This window comes from Melozone crissalis, unplaced genomic scaffold, assembly GCF_028551555.1.
Source record: "Melozone crissalis strain CALT ecotype California unplaced genomic scaffold, PUWL_Pcris_2 ptg000006l_1, whole genome shotgun sequence".
In the NCBI taxonomy this organism is placed as follows: domain Eukaryota; kingdom Metazoa; phylum Chordata; class Aves; order Passeriformes; family Passerellidae; genus Melozone; species Melozone crissalis.
In genome coordinates, this window is record NW_026535784.1 from 32,496,917 (window position 1) to 32,520,416 (window position 23,500).

General features: G+C 35.7%; 1 protein-coding gene across 1 annotated transcript; it reads right to left on the reverse strand.

Moving 5' to 3' along the window:
- Positions 1-1,532: 1,532 nt before the first annotated feature.
- Positions 1,533-22,953, reverse strand: ANXA10 (annexin A10). The gene is made up of 12 exons (XM_054295820.1): positions 22,936-22,953; positions 17,336-17,417; positions 15,366-15,460; positions 11,285-11,398; positions 9,029-9,119; positions 8,574-8,653; positions 5,834-5,887; positions 5,614-5,707; positions 4,157-4,252; positions 3,460-3,518; positions 2,395-2,517; positions 1,533-1,601 (listed from the first exon to the last, which is right to left on the reverse strand). The coding sequence occupies exons 1-12, from the start codon at positions 22,951-22,953 to the stop codon at positions 1,533-1,535; spliced, it is 975 nt and encodes a 324-aa protein (XP_054151795.1).
- Positions 22,954-23,500: the final 547 nt, after the last annotated feature.

The following is a 23,500-nucleotide window of genomic DNA, read 5'->3' on the forward strand; positions in this document are numbered from 1 at the left end:
TCAGGACATAACTTCGGTTTAGAATGATGTTTGTGGTGAGCAACTGGCGCAGTGCTCAGCTCAGTTTCCTTCCCCCGCCCCCTTTTTTTTTGTTGTACTCCCTGCCACGTTCGCCCCAAAGTTCTAACTTAACAATTTTATTATCCGCCCGAAGTGCTTGGAAAAATGAGTCAAACTCAAGAAAGATTCGAAAGAAATTTTAAGTTTATTCTAAATCAACATGTTAGTAACACGATGTCAGTATTTGCAGTGAAGGCAGACGCGCTGTAATTAGCGTTATGTCCAGAGGCTGAGGGAAGAGACAGGCGCAGACGGCACAAATACCTGGTTAGCAGGTATCTGTGCCTTCTGTGGCAGTGCTTTATTCAGTCACACGGACTGCACCTGCACAAAGTGCCTCTGTAACAACATCCAGCGGGTCTGCGTCCAGTTGGACACCTTGTGGCGGCGGGAGAATAGCCACGGGCACATCAAATATTTAGTGAACACTAAAAAGTGTGGTACTTCCCCTCACTCCTGGCTCCCTAAGAGGCTGACAGGAGGTACGGAGGCCCAGGATGGGATGCCCTGAACAGCCCCGGGGTATTTAAGCAGTGTCACGTTCTTCCGTGGGGCGGGGACTCGAGGCCGGGCTCTGCCGCCTTCCCTTCCTTGCTGTGTCAGATTGTTCGCGGGTGTTCCAGGGAGCGCCGCATCCTTCGGCCTCTCCAGGAGGTGCAAAGTTACCCACGAATACTCAGTTCTTGATTTGTGCCACCTAGGGCATCCTGGATATACCTTCATGCTCTGAAGGTCAATATTCAATGAATGGTTAAAACTAGATGGGTAAAAATGGAATTGAGATTGTAATCCTCTGGAACTTTCCTGCTCAAAGTAGTGCTTTGTCTTCCAGGTTTTCCAGTGCATGACACTGGAATGAATGGAGTACTTGATTCTAATTTTTACTTTTGTTTCAAGCAGAATAAGGGAAAGGCCATTAAGTACGTGAGTGAAGTAAAAGAGAATACAAAAGCACTCTGATGAGTGACTGATAATACATGGGGCAGATGCTTAGTGTGGTTGTAACTAAAACAATAGTGTTCAAGAGCATAAAATATGAGGCATTAAGAAGTAGGAAAGAAAAGAAAAAAAATCCTTAAAGAAAGAAATTGTCTTGCCCAATTAAAGTAAATAAAGCAAAATATTTTCTTCTCTCTAGTGTGGAAGTCAATAAATTCTTCCAGAGCCTGTTGATGAATGTTTGGGATGTTGTGACACTAAATGATAAACAAATGCCTGCAGGGAGTAATTTTACCATTTGTTGCATTAATTTACATTAATCATAAAATCAGAAATATTAATTAGAACTAGGGATAAAACCATGTTCCTGCCAACATTTTTTCCTGTCTCAAGAAAGATTTAATATTAGCAAATGTACATTACTAATTTTGCTGTTTTGTTATATGAAATAGGGATCTCTTAGAGTTAGTGCATTGCATATAGCTTCAATTTCTATTTAAAATAGGTTTGCACAGCCTTCAGAGTGCATCTTCTTAATAATCTTCTGTATCACCAGCACAGATAGCAAGTAAAGCACTCTCATAATGCCCTGAAGCAAAATGCTGCAAATAAACAAAAAAAAAAATCAACATTTTGGTGACTATACATTTTCTGAATTTTTTTTTTTTTGGTGTGTGACAAGAACTAGACTATTATGAGGTTCTGTAAAACATTACATTGTTTTCATAAGAATTCTAGGCTGAGATTTTTTTAAAATTTCACTTGCCATGGCCTTTGGTTGCTTGGGCACCTAGAAACCATCTATCTTTGAAAGGCTGGATCAAATTTGTTTATTAATTCTCAAGTTCAATACCAAAAATTCATGACCAATTTCATAAAGTTGCTGCACATCTTGCAGTTGGATTACAGTGACATAAAAGTGTCTTAGCAAGAGACTTTTTTTTACAATTAAACACATTCAAAGTTTTTTTTTTAAGATGCAGACCAGGAGTACAAGAGGAACAGGGTTTGTGAAGCACCTGGATACCTAAGCACAAGGATAAAACCAGATATTTACTTCAGTTTTGCACAAAAGTGGTACCAGCCTAGCCTTACAGATCAGCATGGGACAAGATGTTCTCAATCAGTGTGGAAACCATTCATACAAGCTCTTGTTCAGCACACACTGTCATGCCCTGTTTATAAACACATCTTGCATTGGAGAGGGATAAAATCAGAGAGTGAGTTGAGAATTAATTTCGCACTTACTCCAATCAAACTGAGGCACTGAAAATGTGCTATTGTTTTTACACTTTGCTTTTTTGTTTGTTTTGTTTTAAAGCAAATGGCTAAACAGAGTGGTACAGTCTGTGTGATGGCAGTGGTGAATATATGCAGAAGTTTGTAAAAGCTTACTTTAATGTCATGGAAGAGTGATTTCCCATATCTCTCTTTGTATCGCTGGCGTATGTTCATCAGGTCTATCTCACTCCTGGCAATGAGAATCCTAATAACTGTTTTATTGTGAAACCCAAAGTCCTAAAATGAAAAAAGAAAATGAGAGAAGAAAATACCCATAAAGATATCCTAGATGTTAAAAGAGTCTAAGGGTTTTATTCTACTGAGTTTTCGTGTACTCAAATAATAGAATTCGCGTAACTGAGTAACAAGGGGTCCCTCCATGCCAGTGGTTTATCCATGCACTGAAACTTTTAAAAAAGGAAAATATGACAAACTTTTGTCAGTATTCCTAGGAATTCAGTTTTTGAGAGGCAGGTGACTGTTGTTGTAGTGTCCACTCAAACTATAATGAGGCCAGTAATAAATTTCACAAAAACTGCTGCCTCATGTGAATTCTGTGAGATTTTTAACCATAGCTTTAGAATTTACACTGGTTTTGTTCACACGTGTTTTATTTTAACTGTTCCTAAATAAATTTTCATAGTATAATTCTGTGAGGAATGGGGACATCTAGTGGCAATAAAACATCAAAAGAAGTTAGCACTTACACAAAAAATAAAAGAATCTGCATGAAGTCCTACAAAGAAATATAAGCATTTGTCTTCATGTAACATTAATTTATTATTTAAGTTTTAGCCATACTTATTAAATCTCTGCAGACAAAAATTATATAGTAAGAATAATGTACATTGAGTTCTGCACAGCAGGGGGAGTTTCCATGCAAAGAAAAAAAGTCTTCAATTAAAAAAAATTGACAGTTACCAGACAGATAATTTTTAAGGTGTCTAAATACTTAAACTTGTCCTTCTACTGCTTAGGCACTTCTGCTGCTTAGTTGCTTAGGCACCACTGCTTTGAAATTTATGTAGGTTCAGTTTTAAAACACACAGTCACACCTTAAAGATTGAAGAGACTGATTTGTAAGTACTGGTTTTAGAATAATCAATCAAACAAAGAAACAAAACCAACAAAATAAGGGAATCTTATGTTTAGGAAATGTGAGGTAGAATGACTACTTACATGAATTGCATTATAAAGCCTGTAAGCAAAGTAGGAAGGCTTGTCACGAATGCAGAGAACTAGGAGGGAAGAATTGCAACAGGTAAACAAAAGATTATTATAAAATACTTTCTTTAGGCTTTGGGCTCCTTGAAATGAAAATCTGGGTAGTGCAGTCCATGCCTCAGGTTAAAATTAAGCTACCAATATTCACTAATACAACCATATTTATAATTTTGAAAGTTTGGTGGTAGATCTTCATTGCTGTTGCTTCAAAGGGCCTATTAAATATCAGTGAATATACTCACATGTTCTATTTGTAGGAATATTTCTATCCTTACTCTATAAATGAAAGATAAATGTACAAAAAGCTTGAAACTAATTTATATACCACCAAAGTCCTGAAAACATAGCTGGTTATTTGATATATGTACAATCAGTTGCAAATGCAGTTATCACACAAAATTTATTATCAAATAAAGTACATACTAGTTGTGCTCAGTCAGAAGCTAGTGCTCCATAGATACATTTTTACATTTACACTAACAGGGGAAAGTAGTTAAAATATTCTTTTCTAATTTTCTCTGAAAATTTAATTGCATAATATAGGAGATTAAAGTGGATAAAATATCAGAAAAATAGTATTCAATGCACAAGAGATAATATACTAGAGTTTATGAAGAGATTGCTGCTAGTAAAAACAATACCTTTACATTACCTATTGCAACCAGTAATTCTTGAAAGTATCCATCGTAACATTCATTAATGGCATCTACTATGTCTTGCCCGGAGATATTTTGGAACTCCTGGAAAACTTGGGGGGGAGGGGTGGAAAAAAGATCTTGTTTTATTCTAGCTCATTAATAATAATCAACTTGGTTTTTATGGTTTTTTTTTCCTTGCTTCTCACCAGTACTATAACTATTGAGTTTATTTTTTACCTTTATTATTCTCAGTGTTTCATTATGTTTATATTGCCCAGGTCAGGCAACCTAAATGAGTAGCTTGAAACTTGGCTTCTAGGACATTCCCCCTTGGATTCTTCAGCCTAGAGTATAAAATGAGTGCATGCCACATATCTAGCAACATCTGTTTGTGACACTGGTAAGAATGTCCTGCTAGCAAGGCACTTCCTTGCTTGGCTTGGCTGCAGCTGGCAGGGCTGGTGGATGGTGGCAGGAGCCAGGAGCGGCGTGACGCGCACGCTCGCTGCAAGGTGCGGATACGCACACACTCAAAATGTCCAGGCTGCGCTTTCTCCGTTAGGGAAGGAGGAAAATTCCTCTTCTGCTGGCTACAGAACTTATGGAGCACTGCAGTACAGGCAGGGCCCTCAGATCTCAGGGAGAGAGCAGAGCATAGAGCAGGTGTGTTAATCCTGTCATCATCAGCTGAATGAATTTGTTGATCTGTGATAGCAAAGTAGTCCTAAGCTACTGTTGGAGGCTGAAGTAAGAAATACAGCTGGCTGCACAGTCAGCAGACAGACTGTTTTTCTACTGCAGAGCAGAAACTCAAACTTGCCAGCAGGTGAAATGGATTTATTTTCTACAATGGAAGATTTGGATAAGCTCACATAAATTTCCTGCAATCTCTAGCTATGTCTGATTTCCTATTTTTAATAAAAATGGCCCTTGTGTTTATGTGTTTATGTTCATTACTGGAGAGCAGATGTGAACACTGAAGTGCTCCCATCAAAAATTTATATGAAACTTCTGGGGAAAAGCTTCAACACATTCTAGTTTTCATATGCAAACATTTGTTGAAATGTTTTCCAGCTCTCCCTAAGTGTTTTCCCTCATAAGAGTTGCTTAAGAAAAATGGATAAAATAGTTAAGAAAAATCTCCCTCATCCTGTTTTATCATGTGTAGACTCAGTGCAGCTGTAACATGTGCCTTTCTTTGGCCATGCGTTCTTCTCTGGGTTATCAGGCATCCTGATGCCTGTCTGCTCTGTCTACAGCTGTCAGTAGTCATCGGGCAAAGTTCAGTTTTGCATTACTTCCAAATTCCCATTCACATCAGTGCAAGTCTGAGAGCTGCAACAGTTCACACTTGCTTTCAGGCTAATGTCCTGCTGCACACTGACTGTCTTGGTATGCAAAGCATGGCTTTCTCAGCAAGTCACATTTTTCCTTTACACTCTACATTCAAACAGCTGAACTGCTGGATTACCCATCCACAACTGCTGCTGACTCCTGTTGCAGAGAATCATTTGCAGCATGTTTTTGTGTTCGCCTGTCTTCTGCTGGCATGCTTCCCATAGAATCTAAGAAATCAGAAAAATGGAAAAAACAAAAAAAGCAAAATATTTAAAGTAAATCCTTAATCACTTTTCAACATTTGTTTTCTGTTTTTTTTAATGTTTGAGAACTTCACATGTGAGCATATTTACCATTGCATCCTGAGCAGCTGTAGAAGGGTCTGCGTATCCTTCCATCCTTGTTCCCTGAGAGAAAAAAGAGATAAAATGTTCTTCAAAAGTTAAATCCTAAACCACTGTAGGAATATAAAGTTCTCTGTGTGTGAAGCTGTGTTGAATTTCTTGAGGTAACATATATAGGCCTTTAGGTGGGATCAGTGTTTTGCATGGTTGAATTTGCAAATGTAGATATCTTCACATTGTCACATTATGTCTTAATTTTCTTTAGAGAGGAATTCTGGAATAAAAACCAGTCTTGTGAAATGAAAAACTGGGGAAAGTAGATAAACCTATCCCATTTTTAGTCCTATTTTAAATCTTTTACCTGACCACCACAATCCCATCACCATTTTCAGAATTATGGATGTTATATTGTTTACTCTAATATGCAACTCTGAGGGGAAAATAAGGATAGGAGTAACATTTGCCATACTGATTAGTTCTTATCAATATTCATATTACCAGAAAAATCTTTTCTCAATGTATTTTTCTTCCTGCACAAACCATAGAGCAAACTCATAAAATAATAGAGATTTTGCTTGCTCATAATTGTCTAAAATTAAGATCCAGAGCTAGGAAATGGTTTGACAACTTTGATACATAAACCCCAAAAGAATATTTCTAAAATTCACATACATTCACTAGCTTTTCAGTTACACAAACCAAGCTAAATTCTTTAGTAAACACACTATGTTCTAAATTATATAGTCAGAAAAAGAGAAGAACATGCTACTTGTGGAATTGCTTTTATAACCATAGTCATCTTGTAAAGATACAAATCAGCCTTGTCTGCAGAACTTGGAAAAATCTGGAGCTCATGTATTTTCTGCCTTAATAATATGTGCTTGAAGCAATTTTGTTTAAAATTTACAGTTGTGTTATATATGAAGGGAAGGATTAAAATTAGGTATTGGTTATCAGCTTGTAGAATGATTTATTTATAGTTCTTTTTTGTAAAAATGTTAATTTACATGTTAATTAAATGGTGAGAATTTCACTAAGTGAAATTTCTAGTAGTAGGATAAATTATCTGAAGTGAATTTGATGAAATGGCTGCATAAAATTACATACACAAGAAAACAAAGGAATAAAGACAGGGCAGTGTACAATAAAATAACTGTACTAATACTCTACATGAGTCAAATGCCCACTTTCTCCAGTAACATTTGTGTAATTATGTTTTAAATTGTAGAAAATTATCATATTTCAGTTAATACCCAAAAAAAGAGAATTAGAATAAAATCTCTTTGTTTTAGACTAGAATATTAGTTAGCCTGAATTTGAAACTCTTTTATCTCTGTTAATTTCTTTAGAAAGGACCATAACCTATACGATTAATATAATCTAATCTGCCTCAGACTGGACATGAAAACCATAAATAAAGTACTCTAGCAATTGAATAGTTTGCTCTGCATATGTGGAGCGTGTTTACTTGTCTTAGTAGTTTGATTTAATAGAATTCAAAGCAGAGGTTTTCTGCAAAAAGCATTGAAGGATGCACTGGAAATGTTCCATGGTTATAGAGTTAGAAAGGGTATGTTTTAATGGAATATCACTGAGTTTTAATATAAGCTAATATGCAAGCATGAGTGCTTTGACTAACAATCTTCATAACTGAGTCAAGTTGAAATTTCCTACAACTCTTCTTATCTTGAGTGAAATAGCAGATTTTGTTAGCCACAAAATTTCTGATTTTAGGCTTCTTTACCAATACCTAGGGTTTAAGAAAATTAGGAGTAGTAATGTATAATCAGAGATTCTTTTAAATTTGGTTCATTTGACAGGTAAATATGTCCCATGGTTTTAATAATTATGAGAAGTGAGGTTGCTTAAGTAAGGTTGCTCTTCATTTTTAAGCAAGGAAAAGTTTTCATTATTAGGGAAAAAATATCCAGCATGAGAAAAAAATATTTCTGTTTATAGCTTCTACTTTTGAAACTTCTGTCTTTTTAACTTCAGTGAAGCCTAATGTTATTTCAAATTTGTGTAAGAAGTTTTTCCTCAGACATGCACATATGTAAAAGTAGAGATACACCTTATGCATGCTGTTATGCCATGGCAGTCCTTTATTATTTGTTACTCTGGTTTACAAAAGATTCTAAAGATAACGAGCACAGTGACTGCAATGAGAATGACAAGGGTGACACTCTCTTGTATAAACTACAGACTGGTGAAACTGCATAAGTTGGTATGTAAAAGTGATACTTCCTTTTCTTCTGTGCTAGCATTTTGTGATTTAGCATATGCAATAGCACAAAGGGCATTATATTTTAAGCAGTGAACTCTTTAATTCTTTATTTTTTAGTCAAATGTGAATATATCTCTATTTTCACATAATATTTGACTGGTTTATGATGTTTTCTGATAATGGAGAAAACATATGCTTAAAAATGACAATCACATTTGTACATGCAAGTAGACACATTTTGAGATGAGACAGATGGAGCAAAGGGTCAGCAGGTGAATGCCAATGGGAATTTATAAAATAATCTGTTTACCTTTGCTTCCATCTGATATCCAAAGTCTAAGTCAGAGTAGATAAAGGAATTCAGTTTCTCTTCATCAGCTTCCCTCCTGTTTCTTGTTTAAAAGTGCAGCCCTATTGAACTAGCTTTAATCACAGTCACCTTCAAATGTAAAACTTACCAAATACTATTGAAAGTAATTATGAATCTTTTGGAAATGTAAGTCACAGTTCTTGTTTTTACAGTACCTGAGCAAGGTTCATGAGTGTATCTCTGAAGTGACCCGAAGTCTCAGAATCGATATCTTGTTGAAGATCAGAATTATATTCTAGGTTAAACCAAAACCATATAATCTTAAATCACAAATGAACATGCTCTGAATAGAACAAATGAAGATTATCAAATAAAGGATAAATAGGCTTACTCTATTCCAGTGTAACCTGGGCAGGTTCTACAAGGACCTGGCTGTGGGGCTGGCACATCCATCTGGCCCTGCTGGGGCCCCTCAGCCACCGTCCCCACTGGCCTGCCCACCCCCACATTGCTTCAGCCTTTTGTATGTAGGTGTGGGAGAGGATGTGGAGAGGGAACCAGGCTCTCCTGGTCTGTACTGTATTTTTGTAGTTCTGTTCCTTCGTGTGTGCTAATACCTCCAGAACACACATAGTACAACTGCTACTCTGCACTTGGTAAAACAGCTTACGCATCAGGTAGGCTTCTTTCATCTGGAAGATCTCCATATTTGATCTTGAGGCTAATATGTCAATTAGGCATTTTTCTTCTGTGTCTATTCCCTGGATGGAGAGAAGTAAATAGGAAAAGATGTTGTGTAGTAGAAACTCCAATTTTTAGAAGAAAGCAGTGATGTCCTTATTAGAAATAACAAAATAATAGCAGTTTCTGTAGTGTACTTTTGCATAATCTACCTGTTCAAATTACTTTAATATATTTCAAATATATTTCTAAATCTGAATTTCAGCATGTACCTTAGCAAGTGGGAAATGAAGCAAGACTAGTGTTGACAGAAACATAATAGGAATAATTTTAGAATTTTAGTAAGAATTGTTGTTTGCTGAAAGAAATCAGATGCAAAGATTGAGCATACATCCCTAGCAAGTGTGCAGGAAATCTGAAGTAGACATGAGCATAGTTATTATGTTGGTCTTCTCTCTTCTTATAATATTTTTTTTAATAGTTTATTTAGGAATGCTATAGTCTGCAATATCTAGCATGGAACTTGGTATTAAAGGAAAGCATCATGGAGTACATGCAGTGCTGCAAATCACTGTATTTTCCCAGAGTTTGAATTAATTTTATAAACTTCACTTGACATAAGATGTGGTGCACATGCTGCTTTTGACATACACATGGATAGTGTTAGTGAATATTTTGCATTTGGGATAACGGAAGAGCATTAGAGCCCATAGATACACATGGGCTGCTTTTTTTTTACCTTGGCCATATGAATCCAGGTCAAAAGAGTACTGTAAAAAAGTTCAAGTTTGACCCACATTTAGGAAAAATAAACTTGGCAATTTTGTCAATAATATTAATGAAAGACATTATTCCTTTGTTAGCAGTGATATTTCACAATCCTTTTAATGCCAACTATAATAAAGACATACCAGTACTTCTAAAAATTTATTTAAGTATCAGAAGAACAAGAAAAAACTAGTAACTTTTTTTGAGGGGGGGGGCAGAATTCTCAAAATCAGCAAGATAAATCATCTTGCCCATCTTGTAATCTCTGTCTTGCTTGTGACAGCAGACAGTAGCAAACATCCGTGGAAAGAAAAGGAAAACAATGTTGAACTCTGATATGCTTTCTTGTCTTTTAGGAGTTGGTAATTCAGGAATTAGCTTAGAAGAATTATTATTTTCAATAATAATTGAAATTCAATATATTCTTTGAAACCAGCAATCAACCTGGTTTCAAAGAATATATTGAAGTCCTCTATGAACTAAGTTATGCTTTTGGTCTTCACAATGCCCTGTAGGAATGAATTTCACCATTAAATGACCTGATATTTGATTTTTTTTTTTTTCCACAAACTTCAGTTGTGTGAGGATTGCAGCCTCAGATCCAGGGAAGACAAGGAATATTTCCTTCAAAATAGGAAATCAGTTCTGTTTCAGTGGAGTTACTCTTACTTTGTTGTAGGCACACAGTCTGTGGTGACTGGGAGTGGGGCTGTGGCCGAGCCTCATCCCCAATGGGAGCAGCTGTGAGCAGCAGGTGAGCAGCACTGACAGCAATGAGCCATGGAGGGCCCAGGGCACTGACCAACGACCAAAGGGACACACAGGTGCAGTGCATCAATGAGAGGGTATAAAAGGTTGGGCTGAAGACCAGAAAGAGCACACACTTGCAGCCTTTTGAAGTGGAGTGGTGGTACTGTGTATGGGCAGATGCCTGAAGCCTTCAGATGAGGTAGTGTGTTACTCTGGGTGAATGCTTAAAGCCTTCTGAACTTGTATGGTGATACTCTGTGTATCGTGGCCCTCTTGAGTGTGCAGTATGCTGTGACACTTTGTCACAGAGCAATTTGTAAGTGTTTCTGCAGAGAGATCTGCTAAAAAAGTATGGGTTGTTAGAGAGGTGGTGCTTGAGTGCATGGTACTGGCTGTGGGAATAAATTTGGTTTCTAGCATACATAAATGCTTGCAAAACCCAGCACCTTATGGTTCCCCGTATAAATCACCCATGAGTTTACCATGGGTGTTAAATGGGCTTTGTATGTTCCATGACAAAGATATTATTTATGCTGATTTTAGCACACTGATGGATAAACTTGAAATAGCACTGTATTTCTGTTGACTAGTGGTCTAAGTGATAGTATACTACTCCAGTGTACTAACTTTCAGTAGTTTATCAACCAGTGAAATGAAAAAAAAAATATATGCGTTCAGCACTCTAATTAATGACTGCTACTCTAAGCATTCTGAATATAAAGATTACCTTCAAGGCATGCCAAAGCTCATGGGCATCATAGGATGCAGGTGGGTACATCAAGCCAACCATAACTTCTTTAAAGTGATGAGAGAGATTCTCTTTTAGGTCTGTTATCAAATCCTTGAAAAGAAAAAGAAAGTGCACAGACAGGATTATCTCTATAGTCACACTTTACTAAGACAGCTTAAAAAATTATTAGTGGTTTTCTCCCTAAATGATTTAGGATGAACTGTTAAAGATTAATTTTGGCAAAGATTAGGTAAGATAAAAAAAATTGTTCAAGTAGTACCTGCTTGTTTTACTAGTATGAGCAAGATGAGAATAGGTGCACAAGCCAGTAGGCCACAATGGATTGTTGCTTTCAGTTCTTAGAACAGAGAAGAAAATGTAGATGTTTAAGTGCAATTATTACTTAGTCTTGGAAAACTGAATATCACATCAGAGCATCTGCAGCTTCCCTTAATTTATTCCCTGTGTGAATCTGAGAGGCGTAAGCACCTTTAGAAGATCAAGCTCATAAAACACAGGTGGTTTCTTTTGGTTCTTTTTAGTGTTACCATGTGAATAATTTAAGAAAAAATAATCTGTATTGCTCCTAGTCCATAAAAATATCAGCTTTGGATAGCTGGAAGGTTAAATATAACTTCAATTCAGTTATATTTTACATTCTAAATTAGTTCACTACTTTTGATAGATGCTGGATTAATAACATGGGACCCCCTTTTTCCTGCTCATATTTCTCAGTGCTTTCTTGCCAGATAGCTAAGAAATGGATTAGAGTTTCCTCCCCATTCCTAGCAGCATCTTTCATAACACTGCAAATGCCAAAAGCTTGTTAACTTACAACTAGTTACTGTTTTTGATTGAGGACACTTGTGGGATCTTTTTTTTTTAGTATGTTGTGTGCAGCACTAGGCACCTGTAAGATGTTCTAGTCTGTCTGAATTGAAAGGCATGCCAGAAACAGTTCCCATTATATAAGCTAGTGTATTTCCAGAGCTGTTTTTTTTCAGGCCTGTACTTTGATTTTAATATATTTCTGGTTATAATTAATTTAATAGCTAGAGTAGCAATGAAGGAAGACATATGCATATTAAATATTAAATTTATGATGAAGAAACATACACAGTCTTTGGTGAATGCACTTTAGATTCATTTGACAGCAACTAAATCACACATGGAGTAGAATTTAATTCATTAAGACGTTTTACTTCTGACAACATGCCTGTGGGAAAATGAATTAATAATACAAATGGATACTACTTAAAAATTACTCCTGCAATCAGAACTAAGGGAAGTATTGGAAAAAAATAAAAGACAGCTCAGCTATAAGTTGTCACTATTATAATTTCCTAATCATCTTTGCTACACGAAATCCTTGGAGCCTAATTGTAAGAAGGAATCTTAAAACTTCTCTGTATGTCTGAATCATGCAGCTAGTTCAAGTCTTTTTAATTTTAATATTTCTCTCCTTATGTGTCTCAGTTTACATTTGTCTAATGAATGGGCAAAGTGGCTGCCATATTGAGCAGACTGAAGGGAAATAAAGAGGGAAAGGATGGGACCAACAGGTTTACCATAAATTGAACTGAGAAGGTTAAAACTGCTGTTGCCATGCCACATCTCTTCTCTGTCCTGTGATGTTTGCCACTCATAAACTGGGCTTGCCTAATGGTGCATTTGTTCAATGCAATATAACCGGTGGGAAAAACTGCAGCCAGGGAAGTGCGATGTGTACTAAATTCTTTCAAAGCACAAACTGGCGCAACTCAATGTAAGATACATCACATTCTTGGCAGGGTTTTTTAAGGAACTGTCAAGAGTATCATGATGAATCTTGCACTGTGAAGTGTACCCAGTGCCTAATGAATTCATTTGAATTAAAATTGTGGGTGTATTGGAGTATGTTCCATGTTTTTTAGAGTGTTATGTAGCCCATTGCTAGAATATGAAAAATGTTTTCTTGCCTTTCCCTTCTATTGTTATTCATAGATTTAGACACTGTGATTCTTTAAAAGGACATCTGACATCTTTGTCTTTTTTTTTTTCTTCTAGGTCATCAGATCTGTGTCCACTGCCTTTATAGCACTTCATGTTAACTCATATGGCTGAAAGAGGTATGAATTTAAAGGTGATATGTTTTCATAGGGGCTTACTGATTTTTTTAAATTTTTGTTTTGAAAAGAAGAGCCAGTTAGACTAGTGGTGAGCAAATCAATAATTGGTCTCTGTAAATATGAAATAACTGTGTTCCTGAAGGACATTCCCAAGTCTTTATTGTGGTACTGTATTATTTCTAGGTCATCATGTATCAGAGAGTAGAAATTAAAGATAAAAACATGATGCAAAGCTTTTAAATATTTTCCCTTGTTAAAGTGATAGGTCCTGTTGAAACACTGTAGAGAAAATGTTAAAAGAAAACAGCCAGCTGCTATGGAATGAGTAGAGATGGACTGTCCAGTGGTGGAGATAAATGAACGCTTGGGAAGAATGGGCTTGGGTGCTTCATGTCCCAGGCACCTTTGGGTAGCTTGATGTACTTTAGTTTGCTGTAAGTAGCATTAAAACTTAGGAATATTGCATGGCTTAACACTGACCTTGTATGGCTTGCATGTGTGATGGTAACCTAATAAATATCTCATAATAGAAAAAACAAGTTTAATAATTTAGGTGCTGATTTCTATCATTGTCATGGTCTCTGGAAGGTAGATAGCTGTGATTGTCAGTTATTGTTGTGGTCTCTATAAAATATACTTATTCATTCAAGGCTATGTCTAAAATGCCACAATTATTGTGTGTTTCATTTTTTTGAGCAGTCCAAATAAAGTCACTGATCTCCTGGAGATGAGTAACAATACAAAATCAACCCACTACACTGATTAAATCCAGCTCTTTTTCCTCCAGTTCTAGGACAGTAAATGGGTCTTTGAGCTTATTCAGGGGTCAGTGGTTTTGAGATTTTTTTGTGTAGAGTTGCTACAAAGGTTGTCTCTAGAAAACTTGACCACCCAAACATTCTGCTGGTTAATGAACTGGAGGTGTAAAAGCATCATAAAATGTGGAGTTTTTGAATGAACCGTTTCTAGTTAACCCTAATCAAGGGAGATAGCTCTGTATTAGCATTTGTGCAAACTCATTGTTTTCACTCATGCTGATAGATTCAATGGCAAGCAGACACTGGCCTGCAAGGAATTTTCCTGTGAAACTTTGGTATTACAGGCTTCAGGAAATTAAGAAAACTGGATTTTGTCCCAAGCGTTTGTCTGCTTTCTTTCAGGGGAAGGGCATATCTAGTCGACTTAATCAAATAGTATCTAGTTTTACACTGTACTTTTCATGACTTTCACAAGAATTCTGCAAGGGATGTTACTATTGTTTTTGCCCTTGTATAGCTGTAGCAGCTAAGGAAAATGCAGGCACTGCAACTATCCTAAAGTTATTTGGTTAGCAACAATAGATCTGGAAATAGAATGAGGATATATATCTCTGTGTATGTTTAAGAACTCAGCAAAAATTCCATTGCTATATACAATAAATATAGGTAAAATACAGTTTTTTAAAAATAACTTTCTTAAATTTTAAACAGTTTTCAAAGACCATACATTTAAGCAGGTCAGATGACTATTGTGCTTAATGTACATATGGGACTATATGGAATGAGATGTGAGACTGTCAGTGCTTGAGATGTGAACATTAATCATTATGTGAGTAAGGTAAAAAACCTATAACTCTTGTGTATGGTGTTTTTCTTTGGTTACAATACTATTTTATTATTTATTCCAAAAAAGCACATAAAGGAAGAAAGTCTGTTCAGATATTATAGGTTGGTCAATAGAGAAGAATGGCCTGTAGAAGAAGGAACTTTCCCCACTCTTTTCTAACTCTGTGTGGCAGACAACACTTCTGCTGTAGAAATGACACTGTGATACCCTCGGAGGTATCAATAGCCAATGAGCAAGCTGTGTGCCAAGGTGTTGTGCCAGCCAGCTGTCTGACAGGCTTGTGGTTCCAGTGAGTGACCTGAGAGAAGGGCTGCCAGCTGCACAGGAGAGAAAGAAGTAATAAAAGCACCAAGTGTTTGTCGTACCCTGCCATACGTGTCTCTGTATGCCTCGGCAATCGTGAGCCGCTGGGAGTTGCAACGCTGCGTTAGGATTTCAATCAACACATCCTTTTCACAACCTGAAAAGGAAATGACATAGGCTCTAAATTAACAAACTGGTGTTAATTATTTACATTTGTGATTGTTCTTGTTTTGTTTAAGAACATTATGCTAATTTTTAGAAAAACTGATCAAGAGACTAATATCCTACTAATATTTGCCAACACCAGTTATGTTACTGTGCTTGTGTGTCTTGCATTTGCTGGTGTAATACCATCAAAAGGTGAAGCAGTCTGTTCTTACCAGACTCATCATCATCTCTCACCAGCTCAGTGGGTTTGAAAGCATCAATAAAACAGGCTTTCAAGGATTCAGAACTAGGCCTGGTAGCAGGATTTGTGGCTGAGCCTTGGAAGTAATATTGGTGTGTTCTGTTGATATTGATTGAATTGTCATTTAAGAATTAGGGATCTGTTTTATCAGGATAATAAATTTGTTGATAAACTCAGTTATAATTTCAGGGGAACTGTATGAAGTTTTAAAAATTATATCTTACTCCATTTAAAAAAGAGTATTTTATTGAAGGTTACCTATGATGGTTAGCTTGATAGGTAGAACTTACTAGTAAACTTCTATAATGAATCAGTATTATTGCTTAAAAAATATTATTAGCATATTCAGAAAACTATTTTTGAGTTTTGAAATTGTTTTTGCATCCAAAGGATTGAGATACTGTACTTAATGATTTCTTTTTGCATTTCAGAAAATAGTTATCACTGGGAATCTTCACAGCTTACAAGATCTCTCTAGTAAAAACTGAGAATGGTCCAGATATAGGAAATATTATAAAATATAAATATAGAACTTGTGTAGTATCAGCAGAGGGTAACTGAACATCCTCATAAGAATGAATGCCATGTGCAGGATTAAGGGTCAGTGTCAGTGCCTGTAAAGTATATGGTGACTTTACCTTCTCTGAAGATGAATTATTTATTTTTTAATTGTCCTTCAAATTACAACTTTGTTCCATGTACTTTGATAGGAAGGTTAAAGTTAAGGTTGATGTACTTAGAGTACTAGATGAAGAATATAATCTCTATATTTTCATATATTAGCAACATTAAAATATTTCATATTTTATCAATGTTATCTTAGAAGTAGTCTTTGAAGTGTAGGAAGATGTTTAAAACTTTTCATCTGTAGCAAATTTGGTCATAAAGATACTTTAGATTCCCCTTGATGAATAATCCTTATTGTGGTTCACTTGACATTAAATCTGAGTCCTCACATTTTCATTAAAGAAATTGAAAACAGCATGCAAGACTTGGTGCTGTACAATCTTGTGAAAAGCCCAAGGGGTATAAAAGCTCTGAAACAGAGAACAGTTTTAAAGTGAGGAAGACATTTAAGATTAAAAAAAAAAATCTATATCTTGACCCTCAGTAATACCAACAAATTTCAATAGGAAAAGAAAAAAATCAGAACTGAGAAAAATCCTTTTGTGAACAAAAGATTTTTGGAACTAACACTGAAAGCAAAAACTGAGAAGGTAATGAATTCTTTAAACTTTCTACTCCATTTGTTTTTATTTCTTGTGACTGAATAAGAGACTTAGCAGACCTTGGTAACACTTAGTTGTTGAAGTTACAACTAAAATCCTTTCATTTCTTAGCCCTCACTCTAGTGATGCAACACAGAATTCTGTTTTTCTTGTTTTCTCAATGAAGTGTTTGTTACTGTAAGTGTTGGTATGGATTTTAGATTAATCTTGATCAACTCTTAGTTCCTGTAAATGCAAACTATTTATTTGGACATCATCAGTGCGTCTTGTTGTGTTTCCTTGAAGACTTTGCAGATAAGCAGTAACAATTTTATGAGTTTATATTTTGTCTAATGCTTTATGAGAGCTTTCCGAAAAAGAGGAAATTCGCATTAGAATCAGTCAAGATACTCACAAATTCCCTGTAGGGCTCCTCCTAGCAACTGGGCATCCATTATAGGGTTAAAATTTGGAGCAGGAAGAATTGTTCCTTGTGTCTACAAAAGGAAAAAGCAGACTTTGAGGTGTTCAACATTTTTAACATGATATACCTAATTCTGCTGCAAACTAATAATCATAACTTTAAATTTTCTTTGCTTCATGGGGAGCAGGATGTGTGGTTTGTGATTTATGAAACAGAACTTAAGCTTGCAGGTGACCATAGGAAGACAGACCGTATTGGAGGAAGTTGCCCCTAGCATCAGTTGGGCCTTAATAGGAAAAAAATGGTGGGGATTTACCTTAAAATGTAAATCCCTTTGCAAACCCATTTAAAAAGTATTATTTTATATTTCAAAGTTCATCTGTGGTATCCATGACAGTCTTCAATATTTATTCCTCATGGTATTTCTAATTTGAAAGGACTAATGAGGAAATGATGAACAAGATCCATAGGTTGCTTACAAATCTGGTGATTTATTAAAGCAGTGATGTTACCTCACTGCCAAGTGAGATAGTTTTGAGCTTGACATGTAGAAGACAAAGCAATTTTTCTAGTTGCTTTAGAACTGATTTAATTATTGTCAACTCATTGTCAGTGATAGTTTATTTCATGAATTTTTTCTTATTCTTTCTAAGAAATTTGTGAATAATAAAAATAACTAATTTTAATAGAATCACAGAGCAATACAGACGGAAGAAAATAACTGAGGTTGACAGATACTGAAAGAACCTAGTGAGAGAGTATTGGACTCTGAAATCAGGATGACCAGTTTTGAGTCTATGGCCATTTCTGTTGTACTTCTGCAACATCTTTTGCTTCCCTAAGCTCTGGAAGGGACAGGAAAATTACCAGTATGATCTCGTGATTTCTCTTCTGCATGCCTTAAGATGGCTCACTACAGGGATGAGCAAAAATTGTTCCTCATGGCAAAGTTAAATCTACAGAAGTGACAATTCCATTGTGGTTTTCTTGGTGATGTCAGAAGAAGTTTATGTTCACTGAATATAATTTCTCTAAATACAATGCTCTCCATCCCATCCACAGGAGTAAAACAAATTGTGACAAAGTAACAGAAATCTTCTTTTAAGTTGAGAAGAGCAGGGACACTTTTGCACTCTAATATTCTTACTATGAGAGCTTTATCCTAATTTCAGGTAGTATAAATGAAAGTATTTTTATTGATTTCAGGGAGCTTTTGGTTCCTACCCTTAATGAGCAAAGACTGGGGTAGGTGGCCTACCAACTCTCTATTCAATCTAATAATTCTACAACTTTTTTCTAATAAAGAAATCAACAGTAATGTTTCCAATAAAAATTATTTTAAAATAAGTAAACATTATCAAACAACCATTAGTCTCAGTAATGTAGGATTGAGTGATAAAGGAACTTGCATTATGCTCTGGCTGTTGACTTGTTCTGTTAACACTGCAGATAAAAACAGCTGGGGTTTTTTTCCTGATTCTTTTGTCTCTGTTTAACTATGTGCTTGCAGTTTGTTTCCTCACCTTGTTCCATCTAGGAACAAGCCATGGGTCCTTTTTGAGACAACCACTGGCTAAATAAAATATGACTCAGTCCCATGACTGAGTCCAAAGTCTGAACGTATTATTTGGCAAATGCTAGGGCAATGGAATAAATGACTATTGAGTTTCAACTTCTGGCAATAGATTTTTAACTAGTAATAGAATTCAGTTTCCTCACCCCCCACTGTTCACTGTGTGAACAGTGTTTCCACAAAACTTCGTAAGAGATCGCCTTCCTCTACCAATATGATTCAAATTCATTATAAAGTTCAAAGTTACAGCTAGGAACAGGTGGATTGATGAATATTCACAAATAAAGACAAATTTGCTGAAGAAAATGGGGGAAATGTGGAAATGTCTGTTCTGGAAATGGGGGCAATCACTGAAAGGATGTGAGGAATTGTACAATTTAATTTTGATATCTGGATTCTAGCATCCGTCACAACATATTAATCATTTTGCTGGAGCTCTCATTGCAAGATTAGGATTCACCATGACAAAGAAAACGTCTTCAAAAAAGCATCAGAGGAAAGTAATTTCCAAGAGCAATTTAGCCTTTTTGTGAGTTAGTTTAGACAAACTGCTGTATGTGAACATGGAAAAATGGTTTTCATGCTGTCTTTCCTCTGCAGCGCCCTAGTGAAGGGGATATCTGTTTTGCAGGAGGAAAAAAAAAAAATTTCTCACAAAGTGTCAAAGCATTTTATAAAGTAAGTAAATCTCCAAAGGTGATTCAGTGATTTTTTTTTTTAAATTAAGATATTTATTCCTCTCTCTAATCTCAGGATATCCTCATGTTCAAAACTGCAGATCTGCCTCTACAGAGGTAGCCCAGGTGGTCACTCTATACCTATCTCTGGCTTTGCATATGTTCTTTTAACTCTCCTGTAAGAAACTGATTCCGAATTAAGCTGAGCAGACAGGTTTGTGTGGTGTTGGTGGAATGAACCAGAACAATGAAAAAGATTGGAAAGGGTCTGAAAAATTTATAATGGTTCTGGAAAATGATACGTGGAATTTACCTTCCTTCTGTGCAAAAGCAAGAAAGTTATAGCTTTTTCTGACCAAAGTCATAAGCAGTTCAACAAAAGTATCAGTAAAAGGTGAGGCTGCTTTTATCTAATTATGATGTGCAAACTTCAGGCAATTCAGTCTTGTGATGGAAAAGCATTCTGAAGTATGAACAACCTTCTAATAATATTTGTTCAGTAAGTCATTCTGCTGATAACAAGCAATTGAAGTCAGACTCCTTCGTCTGATTATTTCCCATAGGGAATGTCTGCTAAAATAAAATGTGTTCTTTACTAGCTAACCACATGCTATGAGCTAGCTATACTTTTGCAAAGATATAATTTGAGTGCAACTTCATTAAATAAAAATATCATGAGTACTTTGATTTGTTTTGAGTTTATTGTATGTGTTTCATTTAATTTCTATAATATGATACAGTAGTGGAAGGGATACTTCTAAACATAGTAAATTCATTCTCCAAAGCCTTCCATCTCTCCCTGTATATTTATTCAGAGAGGTCACAGATGTTATCTTGTCTCCTTTCTGAAAGTTTTACCTGTGGTATTTATTATAGGGTGTTTTTTATATTGTGGTATTTTTTTGTGTGTAATCTCTAATAAGGATGATGCCTTGACTTGCTGAATCTGGCAGGGCTGCTGCTGTTAATAGTTTGTATATCATTGGTGATCTTGAAGGACTCCATCCTATCTGATTGTTCACAGATAAGGTACGTAATTACTAATATGGTTGCATAAAATATAAAGAAGGTCATCTTAAAGAAGAAAGCACATTTAGAAAGTAATACTTCTGAATTATTTTTATTTTTCTTATGCTTCTGAATTAATGGTATATTCAAAGTTCTGGAATTCCTTGAAAAATATCTCTAAGTCCAAAGTGTACTTCTAGGACATTTTTGGAATCTAGAATAGTGTTTAAGAAGAGTAGGGAAGCAATTAATGCCATGGTCTCACCACTCAGTCCTGTGTAAGCCCTGTTTTCTTGATTGAGGTTTGCTAGAGTGATTTTTTTGCTATTCTGTTGCTGAGTCTCTTCAAAGGAAACTGCCACTGCTCCATGACCAAACTGCTCTTTAAATACCAGCAGCATTCAGGGGAGAATGTTTACATGCAGCTCTGCCTTACATGTCCTCATTCTGTCTGGATGCCTCAGCAGGGAAGTCTGTTCCTAGGATCCAGTGATCTAGCCCATAGAAATACCCAATTTCTCTCCCTTTCCATTCCATAATGCATGGGAATTGGAATAAACAGTAAAAATTCACCTAACCTGGGAATCCATCCCAATATTTTTCAGAGAAAGCCTGGAGTCAGGTTTTTCTGTCTTTCCTGGGACTGCTATACTCCCCATTGGCTACAGTTGCTTCTCTCTCTTTTGTTTCTGTGATGATGGGGAAAAAAAGGGTTTATCAGTGTGCCTTTTTATGTTTAGAAGAAGAGGGAATAGAGTTGATATTAAAACCATTTATTCTGGAGTATTTTGTTGTAATTCAGTGTATCAGAATTAGAAACTTGTGTCCCCTCTGCTCAAGTAGTTCAGTAGCCTAATATGTAGTAGTTACATTATATTAAGCCTCATATCATTGCAAACATCTGCCACAGTAAAAAATTCTTATCTATTTGATTTTCGTTATAATGCCATCAAAATATACTGCATTGTTATTGTAAATATGATAATTGCCAATTGCAATGACTTTAAAATATTTCTTCTGTAAGTTATTTTATAAGGAAACTGCCATTAGTTTTAGAAAAAATATTATATGCAGATGCAGTGTCAATTATTTAAATGTAATTGGTTGCAATAAATCAGTAGAAGAAAAGAAACGGTATTTCTTGTCTTCTCCAACAGAATCTGATCTGATTTTTAAGATGTAATATTCTTTCTGTCGTCCTTAAATTATCAGGAGCATATTACAAAATCACTGTAACTAAAAGAGGGGGGAAAAAAGAAACTAAGAAGAAAGTCTCTTACGTTCTTAACTGTCTTGCATCTAGTTAAGGATGCAAGGTCCTAAATTGCAGAAAACTGAAAATATTGCTAATCCTGATTCAATAGCAATCACTTTAGAAAAGCAAATATTTGCTTTATTTATATAATTTTATCAGAATAAATACTTTACTGGAAAGATTGGAATAATTAGTCAATTATACTTTATATTAAAATAAGAAAGGGAAAAATATTTATTATTTAGGAAATTCCATATTGATTTGTAAGTTTGTTGGGAATGTATGTGTAAAAAGCCTTTGAAAGGAACAAATCATTATTCATGTCAGTAATAACTGAAAGAAAATCATTAGAGAACATGATGATCAGTATGCCAGGTACAGAGAGAAATTTCATATTTTGTTGTCATGAAAATAGTAACTACAACAGTTTCCACAATGAAGATTTAAAATTTCATTTTTTCTCAAAGAGCACTAGTGAAGCCATTTAATGTATTGTGCAGATTTTCGATAGGGAACAATCACTGATAACTCTTCCTGTGTTGTGGCTCTTGTAGAGGTAGCATTTTTTTACTTTAAAATATTTTTCACGCTATGAACAAAACAAATTCTTAGAAGTGATAAAGCTATTTAGTTACTTTATGCAACTACAGATGGTCTTGTCAAATTATAAGCCCCCCCCCCCCCCCCCCCCAAACAGTGGCAGAATTGAGTATCTTCTAAAAAATTCGCATTTCTATCTTTAATACAGTTGGGTGATAGTATGTAATTTAGCTTCTTGTTTAGCAGCTTAGTGCAAACCCACCTAAAGGACCTCACAAGGAGGCTTGCGTTGCTTTTTCTTGAAAGGTCTAGAATCATGAGACAGGAGCTGATAATTCTTATTTTAGTTTTTGTTTCAGAGACTTTATATATATATACACATATACGTAACACCAGGATTAGACCCAAATCACTGATAAATTATCTTCCCTTAAGATTAATTTCTAGCAGTGAAGGGAAATGGATACCAACATGTGACAACAACTCAAGAGGAATGAAAAGGTTTGGAAGATTTTAGAGAACAAATAATTATACTCACGTAATCTCCACAATACATTTTGCTATGAGTCTTCAAGTTCTGTTGAGATGGAATAGTATCTTCCCTAGATTTAAAGCAAGAGAAAATACAGTTGCTTTGGTTAAATCTTGTTCTGCTTTGGAGATTTGTGAGAAGCCATCCAATCAAACTGACACCAAGTACATTAGGCTCCAAAGTAACAATGAAGCAGAACTTTAGTACCTTGTGTCCTTGGGCTTTTTAGATATACTGTGTGCTTAGTCATTAACCATGCATTGAATAAGTGTGATTATAATGTAAGTAAACAGAGTCATTAGCCCAACACCCTCTATTCTGCTGTGTTGATTTTAGGAATCAGAATTCAGCTAGTCATAGGATGAAGCACTCACCAAAAGGGCTCGTGTTAATGATTTACTTTTCAGATTGGATCTGGCCTAGTTCCTTTTTTCATCCTTGTGCTGAAATTGCTCAGCTCATCACTTGCTCTAGTGTCTATTTGTAGCGGGAATGCATAGGAAGATCCTTTGTAGCCCTTGTATGTCTTCCAGAGTAACCAGGTAGGCTTAGTGGAGCTCTGTAAATGAGC